This window comes from Cygnus atratus, chromosome 26 (assembly GCF_013377495.2).
Source record: "Cygnus atratus isolate AKBS03 ecotype Queensland, Australia chromosome 26, CAtr_DNAZoo_HiC_assembly, whole genome shotgun sequence".
In the NCBI taxonomy this organism is placed as follows: domain Eukaryota; kingdom Metazoa; phylum Chordata; class Aves; order Anseriformes; family Anatidae; genus Cygnus; species Cygnus atratus.
Genome location: NC_066387.1, coordinates 2921917 through 2934039, shown reverse-complemented (window position 1 = coordinate 2934039; position 12123 = coordinate 2921917). Strand labels below are relative to the sequence as shown.

The 12123-nt window shown below is 46.4% G+C and overlaps 1 protein-coding gene and 1 long non-coding RNA gene across 13 annotated transcripts in view; one reads left to right on the top strand and one right to left on the bottom strand.

Annotated features, from left to right (window-relative positions):
• Nucleotides 1–1575: 1575 nt before the first annotated feature.
• Nucleotides 1576–2555, bottom strand: LOC118258775 (uncharacterized). The gene is made up of 2 exons (XR_004781881.2): nt 2206–2555; nt 1576–2048 (listed from the first exon to the last, which is right to left on the bottom strand). It is a non-coding gene; the product is annotated as an uncharacterized LOC118258775 (long non-coding RNA).
• A 457-nt stretch (nt 2556–3012) lies between these two features.
• KDM4B (lysine demethylase 4B) overlaps nt 3013–12123 on the top strand; it is a 91422-nt gene continuing 82311 nt past the window's right edge. For 2 of the 12 annotated variants that reach the window (XM_035567723.2, XM_035567722.2), the window contains exon 1: nt 3013–3163. Coding sequence is in view for 5 of the 12 variants with exons in the window: in XM_050715630.1 (XP_050571587.1) it covers nt 10232–10248 (17 nt within the window). In the remaining 7 variants the exon portion in view is untranslated. Of the gene's footprint in view, nt 3164–9782; nt 10249–12123 lie in introns of those variants that run through there. The other 10 variants (XM_050715627.1, XM_050715628.1, XM_035567721.2 and 7 more) reach the window with 10 other exon arrangements.

Sequence of the window (12123 nt, the reverse complement as noted above, 5' to 3'; positions counted from 1 at the left end):
TTGCCGACCGGATTTTGTTCTTAGGGTTAAATATAACACTGTAGCTGTATACGATTAGCATGGATTTGCAAACTTTCGGGTTTCCTCCTAATGCTAGGTGTATTATGGTAACATGAATTTCTTTGTTTCAGTGTATTTCTACCTAGAAATGGAGAATAATCAATTTTGACTTTTTTTATGAAATATTTTGGTTATTGTAAATGACACCAAGAAGGCTCGCTTTTGTAAATGGATTGTCTTTTTCTAACATTACCAAAGTTTGCAGTTTAATACCTCAACATGACAAGATGTTTTTAATCACACTTTACTGCAGACAGACTGGAACAAATGTGCCTGGCTTAAGTTTTCTTAACTCTTACCCTTTTTAAAATTATAATGTTAATATGTTAGGGGGAAAAAAAACGTTTTATAGTTTTTTTGCTGAATTTGTCAATTTTTGTACAATGTGCAAGTTGAAGTTCTCAAAATAAATATCTTTTCAGATGAAAGTGGTGACTGTTTTCATTTAACTCTTTCTGAAGAAGGTTTCCAGATGTAATTTCTTGTGCAGGAATTTGTATTTATGTTCCATTATTCTAAGCCTCTTATTTTCTTTAAGGCCTATTATTTTTCACTACAAAGAAATTGTGGATATACTTTGAATACAAGAATATCAAAGTAGTATTTTTCTTGGAGGCACTACTAAGAGGTCTTACATACCATTGAACATGGTATGTTCAATTTAAAAAAAAAAAAAAAAAAAAACCACCTAGATTCCCAGTATCTCTTCAACTGGAGGGGTTAGCAGATTTCCACATTACTAAAATCCAAATGTGACCTGGGAATTGCAATTGCCTGCATATCTAATGAATAAAACCAGAATTGTTAGAAGTACCCTGCCAGGTATTGTATTGGAGATGTTTTTAGCAAGTCATGCGAGCATCTCTGTGGACTTCCCAAACCAGAGAATTAAATTAAAAGACAGATTTTCCAAAGCAAATGCAGCTGAAATACATGAAGAAATCAGATCAACATTTGAGATATTGAAAACCAAAGCTGTGAAGTTGTGCAACTGTTGCTTAGTCTGCCTGTTTAAAGTAAGCTTATATTAAGGTTAGTGTTAACATTAAACACTTAAATGTCAGGCCTTTACATTCCACTGAAAATGTCCTTTGACTTTTTAGTCTATATTGTGATAAGAAGAATTGGTGGGTGGGCACAATTGAGGAAATGTGTATATTTAAATAGAAAGAACCTATTGTAATTGACTTCCTTAGTATATTGTTTCTGAGCTTTGTTTTCCCATACTGTTCTGAGTTTCAGTGCACTGAAACCTGTATTTATTTAGCATGAATTAGGACAATTTTACTCTAAATTAGATGCTTTGTAATTTAGGCTTGCACATTTGAAACCGTAAAGCTCAGCGAGAAAAAATTACTGTGCTATAATGTGAGCTAGTGCGTGGCTTTAGATATGAAGCAATTTGCGTTTTTTTTTTTTTTTAGTGTTGGAAATGGGGAAATGAAGCATCATCCTGCTAACATACATACTTGTGTAAATTTGTGCTCTGAAATTCTAGAGTAAATAACCAGTATGTGATGTGGTAAAATAAGTATTTAATGGATAAAATCAGGAAGTAAGAAAACCAGTGTTGAAAAAATGGAGGGATCTTCCTTCTATTTTAGGAATTCCCATCTCTCTTCCCAGCAAGTATACAGAATCTGTGCTCAATTAAACTTGTGCGGACCATAAATTAAAAAATACCCTTGATACTTTATCCTGGCAGGCTTCTGTGGTCTTTGCAGCCACTTTGAAAAAGTGCCTCTGTCCTGTGGTGATGGTGACTGCTGGAGACGGAGATACCAGGAGCTGCAGCGTACTCCCCCTGTAGGCTCAGGTACTTGCCACAACCTGGAGCATCTCTGCAGGAGCTTGGCAGAACTCTACCTCCGAGTCAGGGACGTGGCAGGATTCTGGCTGTAGCGGGACTGCATCAAGCATGGCCCTGGTACAGCGGGGTGGGAATGAAGCGTAGGTAAAGCCCGTGGCCTGCAGAGAAGGAGCTGTAACTGGGAAGAGGTGGAGATAGTTAACTTCTTTAATTAAAAAAAAAAAACAAAAATTATGGAGCCAGTGGAGTCATGAGAGCGTGGGCTAGGGAACCTAGAACTATGGCCCTGCTCCCATGAGGCGTGTAAGAGCCGAGTGCTGCCCTCCTTCCCTCACCTCCATGGTGTTGCCCAGGTGCTGGGTCCGGCCGGGCCCCCGGGTGCCCCCTGCCCCTCAGCGTGGGTGCGGGGGGAACAGGGCTGGGGCTGCACCCAGCTTTGCTCACCCAGCCCCTGTTTGCCAGCGCTCCTGGCCGTGTGCCTCTTAAACCCCAGCGTGTTCCATCTTTAACTGCCACCTTCACCCCCTCTGCGCTGCTCCCCCTCCAGGGTTCCTCAGCAGCACCCTAGGGTGCAGTATGAGGGGTGGCAGCGCTCCTGGACCCCTGTATAACCCCCCAGGGGCTGAACCCGGTGGCGTCTGAGGCGGCTCCGTCCCCCGGTGCCCCGCCGCCACGGATCACCACAGCCCCCGAGGAGGGGGGGCGGGGGGGGGCCGGCCCCTCCCCGCCCCATTGGCGCAGGGCGGCCGCAGCGCCCCCCCCCCCCCCCCCCCCGCTGCTGTGCGGCTCCTCACGTCCGCACCGCCCCCCGCCCCCGCCAGAGCGCAGGGCTCTGATTGCAGCTGACGGACAGCTCGCGCCGCCTATCGGCGCCCGCCGTCCCCCCGCCTAGGTCCAATAGGAGGCGAGGGCGGGCCGCCGTCTCCTCAGAGCCGCGTTCTATTGGTGGAAAGCCGCTGAGCGACGCGAGGACTACCGGCCGGCCCTCCTGTTGGTAGGCGGGCCCTCGCCGGGACCGTTTTCCCCAATCAACGGCCGCCATCGCCTTGTTGTTCGCCGTCCGGCCGCGCCACGGGCTGCGCCCGCTGCCTCTCAGCGGCCTCGCGTCCAATCTGAACGAAGGCGGCGCCGGTCTCGGCCAATCCTCGGGCCGAGGAGGCGGGCGGCAGGTGCTGGCCGTGGGGCGCTGCGCTCTGCTGCCGCCCCCCTTCCGCTCTGCCCCCGGCCCGGCCGCTGGGGCGCTGCGCGCACGGGGCCGCCGCCGCCGCCGAGGGTGGACCGCCCGCGGCTCAGGTACGGGGGCGGCCGCCGCTGCCTCGCCCCGCTCCGTCCGGGCCCTGCCGCCGCCGCCGCCTCCTCCTCCTCCGTCCGCGGCTCCACCCCCGCGGCGCTCGGAGCCCCCCGCGCTGCCCCCCTCGGGGCTCCGGCCCGCGGCCTTCCCCTCACGGCGTCCCCCGGGGCCTGCCCCGGGCCGGGCCCCGGCGCTGCCTCTCGCTTCCGGACAGCGGCCTCCGCCTCCTCAGCCAGCCCTCGGCGCCCCGGCCCCGCTCCTCCCGGCCCCGCCGCCCGCTTTGTCTCGGGGCTCCGCCGAGGGGCCCTCCCGCCGCCATCTCGGGGCCGGGGGGCGCTGCCCGGGGCCCTGCGGCCGCCGTGGGCTCGGCGCGGAGCGGCTCCGCTCCCCGCGGGGGCCCCGCAGCAGCGTACAAAAGGCCCGGCTGGAAGGAAAACCTGGCGGCTAGGATGCGCTGCCGGGCTTTATTTTCATTTTTTCCTTCCAGAGATTGTCAAAGTCTAGTGTCAAAACCAGGCTTTCCCCCCTCTTATTTATTTATTTATTTTAATAAACCTAACGTTAATAGCAGCACTCGTATTTATACATAGACGTCCTTCCCCTGCCCAGCAGTTTGGGCACAAACGCTGCAGCATGAAAAAGTGAGGTGCCCGGTCCCCAGGGGGCTACGGTCTGCAGAAATTGTGTGGCCGCTCGTGCTTTGTCGACTTCCCCTGCCCTTTAGCTGCTCGCTTGCTTTATAATTATTATTATTTATTATTTTTATTGTACTTTATAAGAAATAGGTATAAGATGCATGAGGTTCTGTTCTTTTGTCATGTACGTAGTGGAAGGGGAAAGCCTTCATCTTAAGGCTGTGCTTTCCCTTAACGCTGGCTTTGGTTCTTGTTCTCCACAAGGGTACATACAGCTGCGTAGGGTCTAGATGTGTTGCAGAAGGACCATTTTGGACTCATTTGCAGGGGCTAAACTTACAACTTAGACCTAATTTATGTATGTTTCTTCTTCTTCTTTACTTTTTTATGAAAGCTGCTGTAGAGAACGGGTGCTGCTCAGGGCACAAGCTCAGCAATGCAAACACAGGCCTAGAGCGCTGGGGTTTGGTATGGGACCAGGTTGTCTTTGTGGGCGGTAGTGTAAGTACCTGATGTTGTTATATCGAGTCCGACCTTTCCAAAGTTAGGCTTCCTTTTAACCAAAAGGAGTTGATTCTCAGGAACTCTGTTTGTCTGAAGCCTAATAGTGTTTTTTTTCCCTTTTCACACCCAATAACTCACTTCTTTCTTATGGATGCTTCTGGTTTTGAGGTCCATGCTTATTTCCTAGTGTTCTTTCTACTGTTTTGTTAAAACTGGTGTAATCACTAGAAATCTTAAGACTAGAAGTTAAAGCTTACAGTTACATTGCAGCAATTACAGAAAATAACTGTTGGAGTACGTAGGGGTAATTGCTTTTTGACAGTAAGTTCCCCGTTCTTAGGTTCCCCTGTAATAAATGGAAAAAATTGAGAGAGGCAGACTGAGTCCTCCAGTGCCCAAAGGAATCTTTCTCATTAGTGGAAGGAGTTACTCCTATGCAAAGTGTAGGTAGGTGGATACACCTGGCTCTTTGTTAGGGAGCTACTGTTCCTGTATGAGACACTCAGCAAAACTTCCTCTGACAGGGAGATGCTGTCCAGCACTCAGTAACGTGTGATCCTTTCACCTTTTTTGCTCCATTAAAGCAGTTAATTCACTTAACCGATCCAGGGAGAGCAGCGTATATACGATTTTATATGTAAGAAGTTAGCTATATCCGGAAATCAGAACACCCGGGTAGAAGAACAAAGTACTCGCGCAGGTCTGCCAACTTTGACGTGAGGGTGATTGTGGTCTTTTATATTTAAGATCTCCCGTACGTAAGAAGTTTCATCAGCTTTTGATGAGAAGTTGCTAGCAAAACGCACTTTGAGGGAGAATCCCACTCGTTTCCTGCAGATAATGCTGGTTATTGGGCTCAGACAAATGCAGTGCTCAAAGCTACTCAGAGGCTTATTGAACGTGACTGCTGTTGGCACAAATTGTAGTGAAAACTATTTCTGGTGATGGCAATCAGCTCCTGTCGTTTAACAGATAAAGGAGAGGGATTTGTTTTACAGATCTGCAGATGCTGGGCGTTTTAAGTCCTCAAACATGTAGGCAACTTCTGAAAACTCTGAGCTGTTTTTGTATAACAGGACTCAAGAAATTTTATATGGGTTGGGAAAACCAGTTTGTCCAGCCGTGCTGGATAAGCACGTTGGCTCTATATTTCTTTGTACACTTATCAAGTTAGGTGTTTTTGAGGTTTTGGGGATGTCCAGCTGTGATACAAACAACGTGTCGTCATTCAGCTAGCTGTAATTAACCTTCAGAGCTTACATCGTACTTCGATGGGAGCTCATACCTCAGAAATAATCGCACCGTCTTGCTGCAGGCTGAGACACCCATGCATCGGTTAACATGTTGTGCAAATCTCTTTGCAGTTATAAGAATTAAAAACTTTATTATCTTTTAATTAATTCCTGGCAATGTAGAAAAACTGCACGCTGGTGATTTGTTACCCTTCTTGACTCACTTTTTAACGTTTTGTCTTGTGCCGTTGAAACGGATTTGCAGTGCCTGTTACTGTCTGTCCATTCATTGTCTGCCTGCGCTGTACGCAGCGTTACTCGCAATATCGCATCTGTTAATTTCAAAGATGGATGACGGCTAAATATGTCACTGCAAGTGGGGGATTTGCTTAATATATGTGGATGCTACCAGGCTTCTCTGTGGCTCTTCGAGGCACTCTTTGAAATAAGTTTGTCGTCTGTTTAAGAATCAAAAGGTGGTTCGTCTCTTTGATGCACCAGCAAACTGGAATCCTTGAGCACTGCAAAATATTGGCAGCAACCTTGTCGTACTTGGTGGTATTAATGTCACGTTAACATCTGTATAAAATTGTTGTGGGATGAGAGGTGTTTTTTCCCCCTTTTCAGTAGTTTTCAGTAAACTGGTCATTGCTTAGCGATATTTTTCTTTCTTTTAGCCCAAGTATGTCCCATCTTGTCACAACTTGCAGGTACAGTCACTTACACCATGGCTTAATTGTTAAGGTGCTTAATTTTATTTATGTTTTAATAGAGTAGACTATTTTCTTTTATACGTTGAGAAGCTCCTCAGTTACGTACTTACTGGATGGCTGCTAACACAGGAGAACACATTTGTGTCCTGTTGCGCTGTTTTTGCACTGTGTAAGATACTTCATCTTTCTCTGCCTACGTTGTAGCAGAAATGGCTTGCAGCTGCATTCTTTTTTCTTTCTCCTTGCATTTCAAAAGGTTTGTGAACAAGCCACGCTCCCCGATTTCTTGAAACATATAGGTTTGTTCTTTTGTTTCCTAAAGTTATTTGACAAAAATGCTGTATTTGGCCTGAGAATACACTGTTGGAAGTTGGTGGCGTTTAAAGATTTTTTCCTGACGAGTTGTGATGCTCCTTTAGAGTTTCCGATATGTATTCAGAGTAGGGTAGAAGATTTTGGTGGAGCTCTGTGGTTTTCTGTTGTTGCAGATAAGTTTATATGAAGTTTGCCACTTCAGTTGTGTGTTGACAAAACAAGCAGTGCTGCTTTGGCTGTGGTGTGTGCGCGTTAAGATTTGGGGCCGTAGCTTCCAGAGGGAAGAACTGGGTAAAACGGAGCTGAGAGAGATTAAAATTACCTTGAAGCTCATGTGAAATTACCTTGGTTTTCTACCAGGTTTTGCTTTAATTTAGGTTCTAAATTTTCCCTCCTTTGAGTCGCAATTTTGGTTAAAAATTATGAAATGGATATATGACGTAAAATGCATACCTGAAGACTATTTCTTGTTTCCCCTTCTCTCTGTGAAGATGACGATTCCAAGTTACTTACAGGTGCAGCTGAGGACAGGATTTCTTGCTAAAGAGCAGTCTGGAGGTGTACAAGGTACGAGATGTTTCCTGGTCCTGCTCTTCCCCCTGCTGGCTTTTGCTCTTGCTCAGCCTCTTCCCGAGCAAATGATTTTCTGGTGGTGCAGCTGCTCTTAAGCCTGGAATCTGGGTCAGTGTGTCACGCCCACCCTGTGCAGGACCTATAAGCACCTTGTGCAAAAGAAAAAAAAAAAAAAAAAAGCAACCAAGATTTTGACTTTATATTGGCAAAATATTCAAAAGCACTTAGAGCATTCAATGACCTAACCAGCTAATCTGTGGAAATTCTGTCTTTAAAAAATCTGAGGCAACGCAGAGAAGAAATTGAGCAAGTTGCTGAGAACGTTGCTGCGGGCTTGGAGTTCCAGCAGGTTTGTGGCCAGAAGGCTGTTGGGAATTAGTCCTCATTAAGGTATTAGTCTGATACAGGAGCTACCCCGCTTACGAAGTGATGCAGCAGTCAAGTCTTCGGATACACGTGCTCTTTCTGATAGTAATCTGCGGGTTACTTCACAATATTTTAAGGTTTGCAGCGCTGCTGCCTTGGATCTGAGTGCTGTGGGTTGGGACTGTGAATCCTTGTTCCAAGTGAACAGGAACATACACAGAAGAGGTGCTTGTTATCCTCGGTTGCTCCCGGTCTGGGGAGAAGGCGCTGCTTTCAGTGGGCTGCTGGTTTGAAATGGAGAGCCTTGTGTCGCTCTGATGTTCTCGCAAAGTTAACCCGAAATAACGTTGCGTGACAGCAGAGCTGCTGGGACCGGCGTTGACGTATGCCCGTGTAAGTGGTGCTGGCCCGACAGCAGCTCTTAAACGTGGGTATCCCAGAAGGCACAGTGCTGAGCAAAATACGCCCCTGCGTATTTGGGTCTTATTTTTGGAGGAGAATTAGTTCAGCCCATTTGAACTCAAAGGCATTCCTCTGGTGTCCCGGTAATTGCAATGAGGCTGAATCTCAAAAGGACCAATCCGGATGATTTTATGTACTTAATAGCCTTGCACTAAAGATAATAAAGGTAGTAAAGGGCAGTAAAGGTAACTATTGTGCCAGGCATATAACTGGAATTTGTGGGGTTCTTGGTTCTGTGTCAGTGATGGCATGCTGAACCTTCTGGGTTTTGTCTGTCTTGTCTTTTTAGTGCCCTTTTTTTTTTTTTTTATGCCCATTCATTTTTAGTTTATCTTGCCCAGTAGGACAGTGAATGTGAGGAGGAGAGGCAGTTGTGTAACGATTCTGAATTCAGTCAGAAATAAGCATCACAGAAGGCTGTTGACTGCATTGACTCAGGCAGTAATTGTTTTAATTTCTAACAAATTTGTTGCTCTTAACTCTAAACACGTTTTCTGCTTCTAAATGCCGTTTGTGACTTTAAATAATTCTGCTGCAGTTTGAAGAAATGTATGAGCAACTGTACGCTTATAGCTAAGAAGATGTTTTAAGGGAAAATTTTATTTTACTTTAACGAGCTACGTATGCTGCTCGATTTCAAGTAGAGGAGGATTGGGAGTTCCGGGGAAGGCTTGTGGGGTGTCACAGAGGATGCTTCTGTTTGTCACAATCCAAGAATTCCGCGCTTGGCCGGTGGGCGCTTGCTGTGCCTGCGTGGAAATGCTGCCTGTGTGCCTCATCCCTCTGTGACTTTGCTTAGGCGGTTTGGAGGATGTACAAAGCTCAGAGCACTTCGAGGTTAAAAAGGTACTGAGCTGAATTGAATATAGGGACCAGTTTATGGAAAAGGCCTTGGTTTTAAATTCTTGCTGTAGTCTTCCAGGAGATCGGCCCTTTCAAAGTGGGCTGAGCAGCAGCAGAAGGAGCCGCAAACTTGCGAATCCATGCGAATGCTGTAATCTGATTCTCGGCAGCAAAGGGGGGAGCAGAGAACGGTGTTGCAGATGCTTGTTGTAACCCTTCCGAACACTTCGGGTATATAATCGCCTCTTTATGTGCAGCGGGGATGGTTTGCAGTGCTTTATCTTTTGTTCTGCTGAGAAACTTCCATAGCCCTGATCCACGCGAAGCTGGCTGTAAATTTGAGCGCCGTTGACGTGCTGAGAAAGGAAGTCGATAGAAACAGAAGAATCTGCCCTCTGAGTTCCAGCCTAATTCATCAAAAAAAAAAGTCATTTCAAATAAACACATGAGGTTTCCATTAATGTTTGCACTCAGTGCTCAACAGTCAAATGATGAGTTAAAATAAACTTAAAGAACTCATTCTTGAATAGGTTTCCCACCTTTTGCGTGTGAAATGCCTCAGAAGTATTGAGTCACAAGAAGTTGATGCAGGCGCACTTTAAATCTCTTTTTTTGTTTGTTTTTATTTTGCAATTTTTACAGTATTTTCAGTTGAAGATCAGACTTTTTTTTTTATCCCCCTCAAACTGAACTTATTCTCATTTTAGGTTTGTCAGGGACCTGAGGTAGGTTGGGCAGAATTCGGGGTAGAGGCTTTCTCGTGCTTTGAAGAGAAGAGGCTGCTCACGGCCTGCACGTGCTCACAGCTCTGGTGCCTCTGCGAGCGCCTAGCAGAGCAGTGAGGGAGGTAAAAACCTGCAAGGCTGTGAATCCCCATTCCTCCTGGTGCTGGGCGATGGCTCTGTGAGACGGGCTGGTTTTGCTGAGCACCGTGTGCTTCACTGCAGGCAAGGGAGGCTGCTCTGCCTCCGCCCACGCTTCGTTTGCTGTTGCGCTCCTCGTAATCAGCGCCTGCCCGCCTCCTCTGAGAAGGGGCATGAAACCACCCTGATGGGCAGTTTAACTGAGGGTAGCGAGGTATACAAACAAGTTTTAAGTCCCTTTTACAGGTTTTCACTTTTCCGAGCACTGACAGAAGTAGTTGTTTTAACATTTCTCATGCTTGTGGAGAAAGCAACGATTTCGTAGCAAAGTGGTCTCCCTCGAGAGCCTCGCCCCAGACACAGGAGTTAGCACAGACAGGGCAGCGTGAGGTGAGGATGGATTTCCAGCCTGTCGAAAGCTCAGCAGCAGTTTCCAGAGAGTGCACGGTAGCACATTCTCAGCAGCTTGCTTTGCAGTGACAAGGAAGTAAGGCCTGTCGTGGTTGCTGGTGGTAAATACGTACAGGCATCGAGGAGTTCTCAGTACGCTGTCCAGCCTACCTTATGCTGAGAAATCTGGAGTGAGTCAGGCCTGTCTTTTTGTTGTCCGTACATTGGAAGGGCAGGGGAGGCTTAATAGGTGTATTCGGATCAATGGATGCGAGTTTTCAAGGGAAATTGTCAGGTGAGGAAACCAGAAGGTTTAACAATTTGGGTGTTGAAACAAGATTAGAGAATTTGTTACCATTGATATTCAGCTTCCTGTTGTTCTGCTGTGCTGCCAAGCATTGACTGTTCTGATAGATCCAGAGGGCTATAATGATCTCTTCATTAGATTTTTTTTTTTTTTTCCCTTTTCAGTATTGGAGATTTGTATTTCCCTGCCTTGCTTTGGATTATGTTGTCCTTCAATGGTCTCCTGCAAGGGTGTATAATTCACTGTCCTTGCATAGTGTAATGAACTGTAGAACTTAATTTTCTTAACTGCTAACAGCAGTTTTACTGGTATTACAAGTGCAGTGATGTTTGTTGCGTTGATTAGATTAAGAGTTAGTAGGTTCAGTGTTCTTTAATAAAAGGGCAATCCGACTGAAGAGCACCAGTAACCCTCGATCTGTTTTAAGGCACGTACAAACTCCAGTTTGTGTGGGTGGTAAACTCATCTGTCTGGGGAAGAGAGGAGAACTTGCTGCAAGCGTGCCTTCTAGAAAAGTTTTATCTGAGTCTTTTCCTATAACTGTTTCGGATGTTTGAAATGCTTTTTCTGTCTCGTGGCAAGGCTGTGGTTTGATGAGATGGTGGCTTTGCATTGTTGCCATAGGAGTCCTGTGCTGGTAACTACAGCCGCGGTTTAGAGCACAGCCATGTAACCGGCGTCAGCTCCCTGATCGTTTCGCTCTGTGGCACCACAGTAATCCTGTTTGGCACAGGAGAGGAACAAATGGCCATGGATGGGAGCTCAGTAGCTATCCAAGTTGGTACTGCTGTGAAATTTCCTCTTGCTTCAAACCAAGGCCAGGCGCTTTGTTTATTCTGCGAAATTTTGATGGCTGTAGTCCTTTTCCTACAGCGGGGTGTGATGCTGCTGCCAGAGTGTGTGCCCACTGTGAGAGCAAGTGGGTCAGTGTGCATGTTTTCTGCGCTCTGTTGCTACCAGGCTGCAGAGTGCTCTTGGGAGGATATTTCATATATTCAGAAGACGCCTTTTCAGCCTCTTCTAACACAGCCCAAGTAAAATCTTGTGGAGTTGCTGTGGATGCTATGAATTTTCTTCCAACGAACTTATTTTTGCTACCCATGGCTTCCATGTGATAATTTTCCCTACAAGATTTGAATCCATGCGTTCTGCTTATGTGCTACAAGCATGTGTTCCAAAGGGTCTTATCCTTCTTCTTTTTGAATTTTGGTTGTTGGGCTTCACTGCCTTTGACAAAAAGCCAGTAGGAGGCTTGGTGGGGTTGATGATGTAAAACTGCACCTTTGGAAAGACAGCTGGTCATTCCAAAGTATTTTTGTCAGTTGTATGCAGTAATGTGCACGGCAGCAGGGCATGATGTGGGCAGAAGTTTTACCTTTAAACAGAAACCTTGTGCCTTCTTTAAAGGGTTTTGAAGAGGATGGTTTGCTGCACAAGATTACAGATGGTCTTCTGGTGCTGCTGTATAAACAAAATGAGTCTTATGTCACAAATCTACTGTTTTCTACTGCTGAGATCTGGATTGATAACGGGTAGTTTGTAGTACTAGCAGAACTGGCTTGTTTTATGCTGGCAGAAATGTGCCCTGGGTACATGTGCAGTATTCGGCTCCAGCGCTGAGACAGATTCGTTTCCAATAATAGTCTCTACCTGTAGTCAAAGTTACCCCCTGACTCAAAAGCCTGAGGAGGATGAGTTGGCATTATTCCACTCCTCAAAGATCAATAGTGCCTGAGCCGTGGGGAACTGCTTGAAAAGT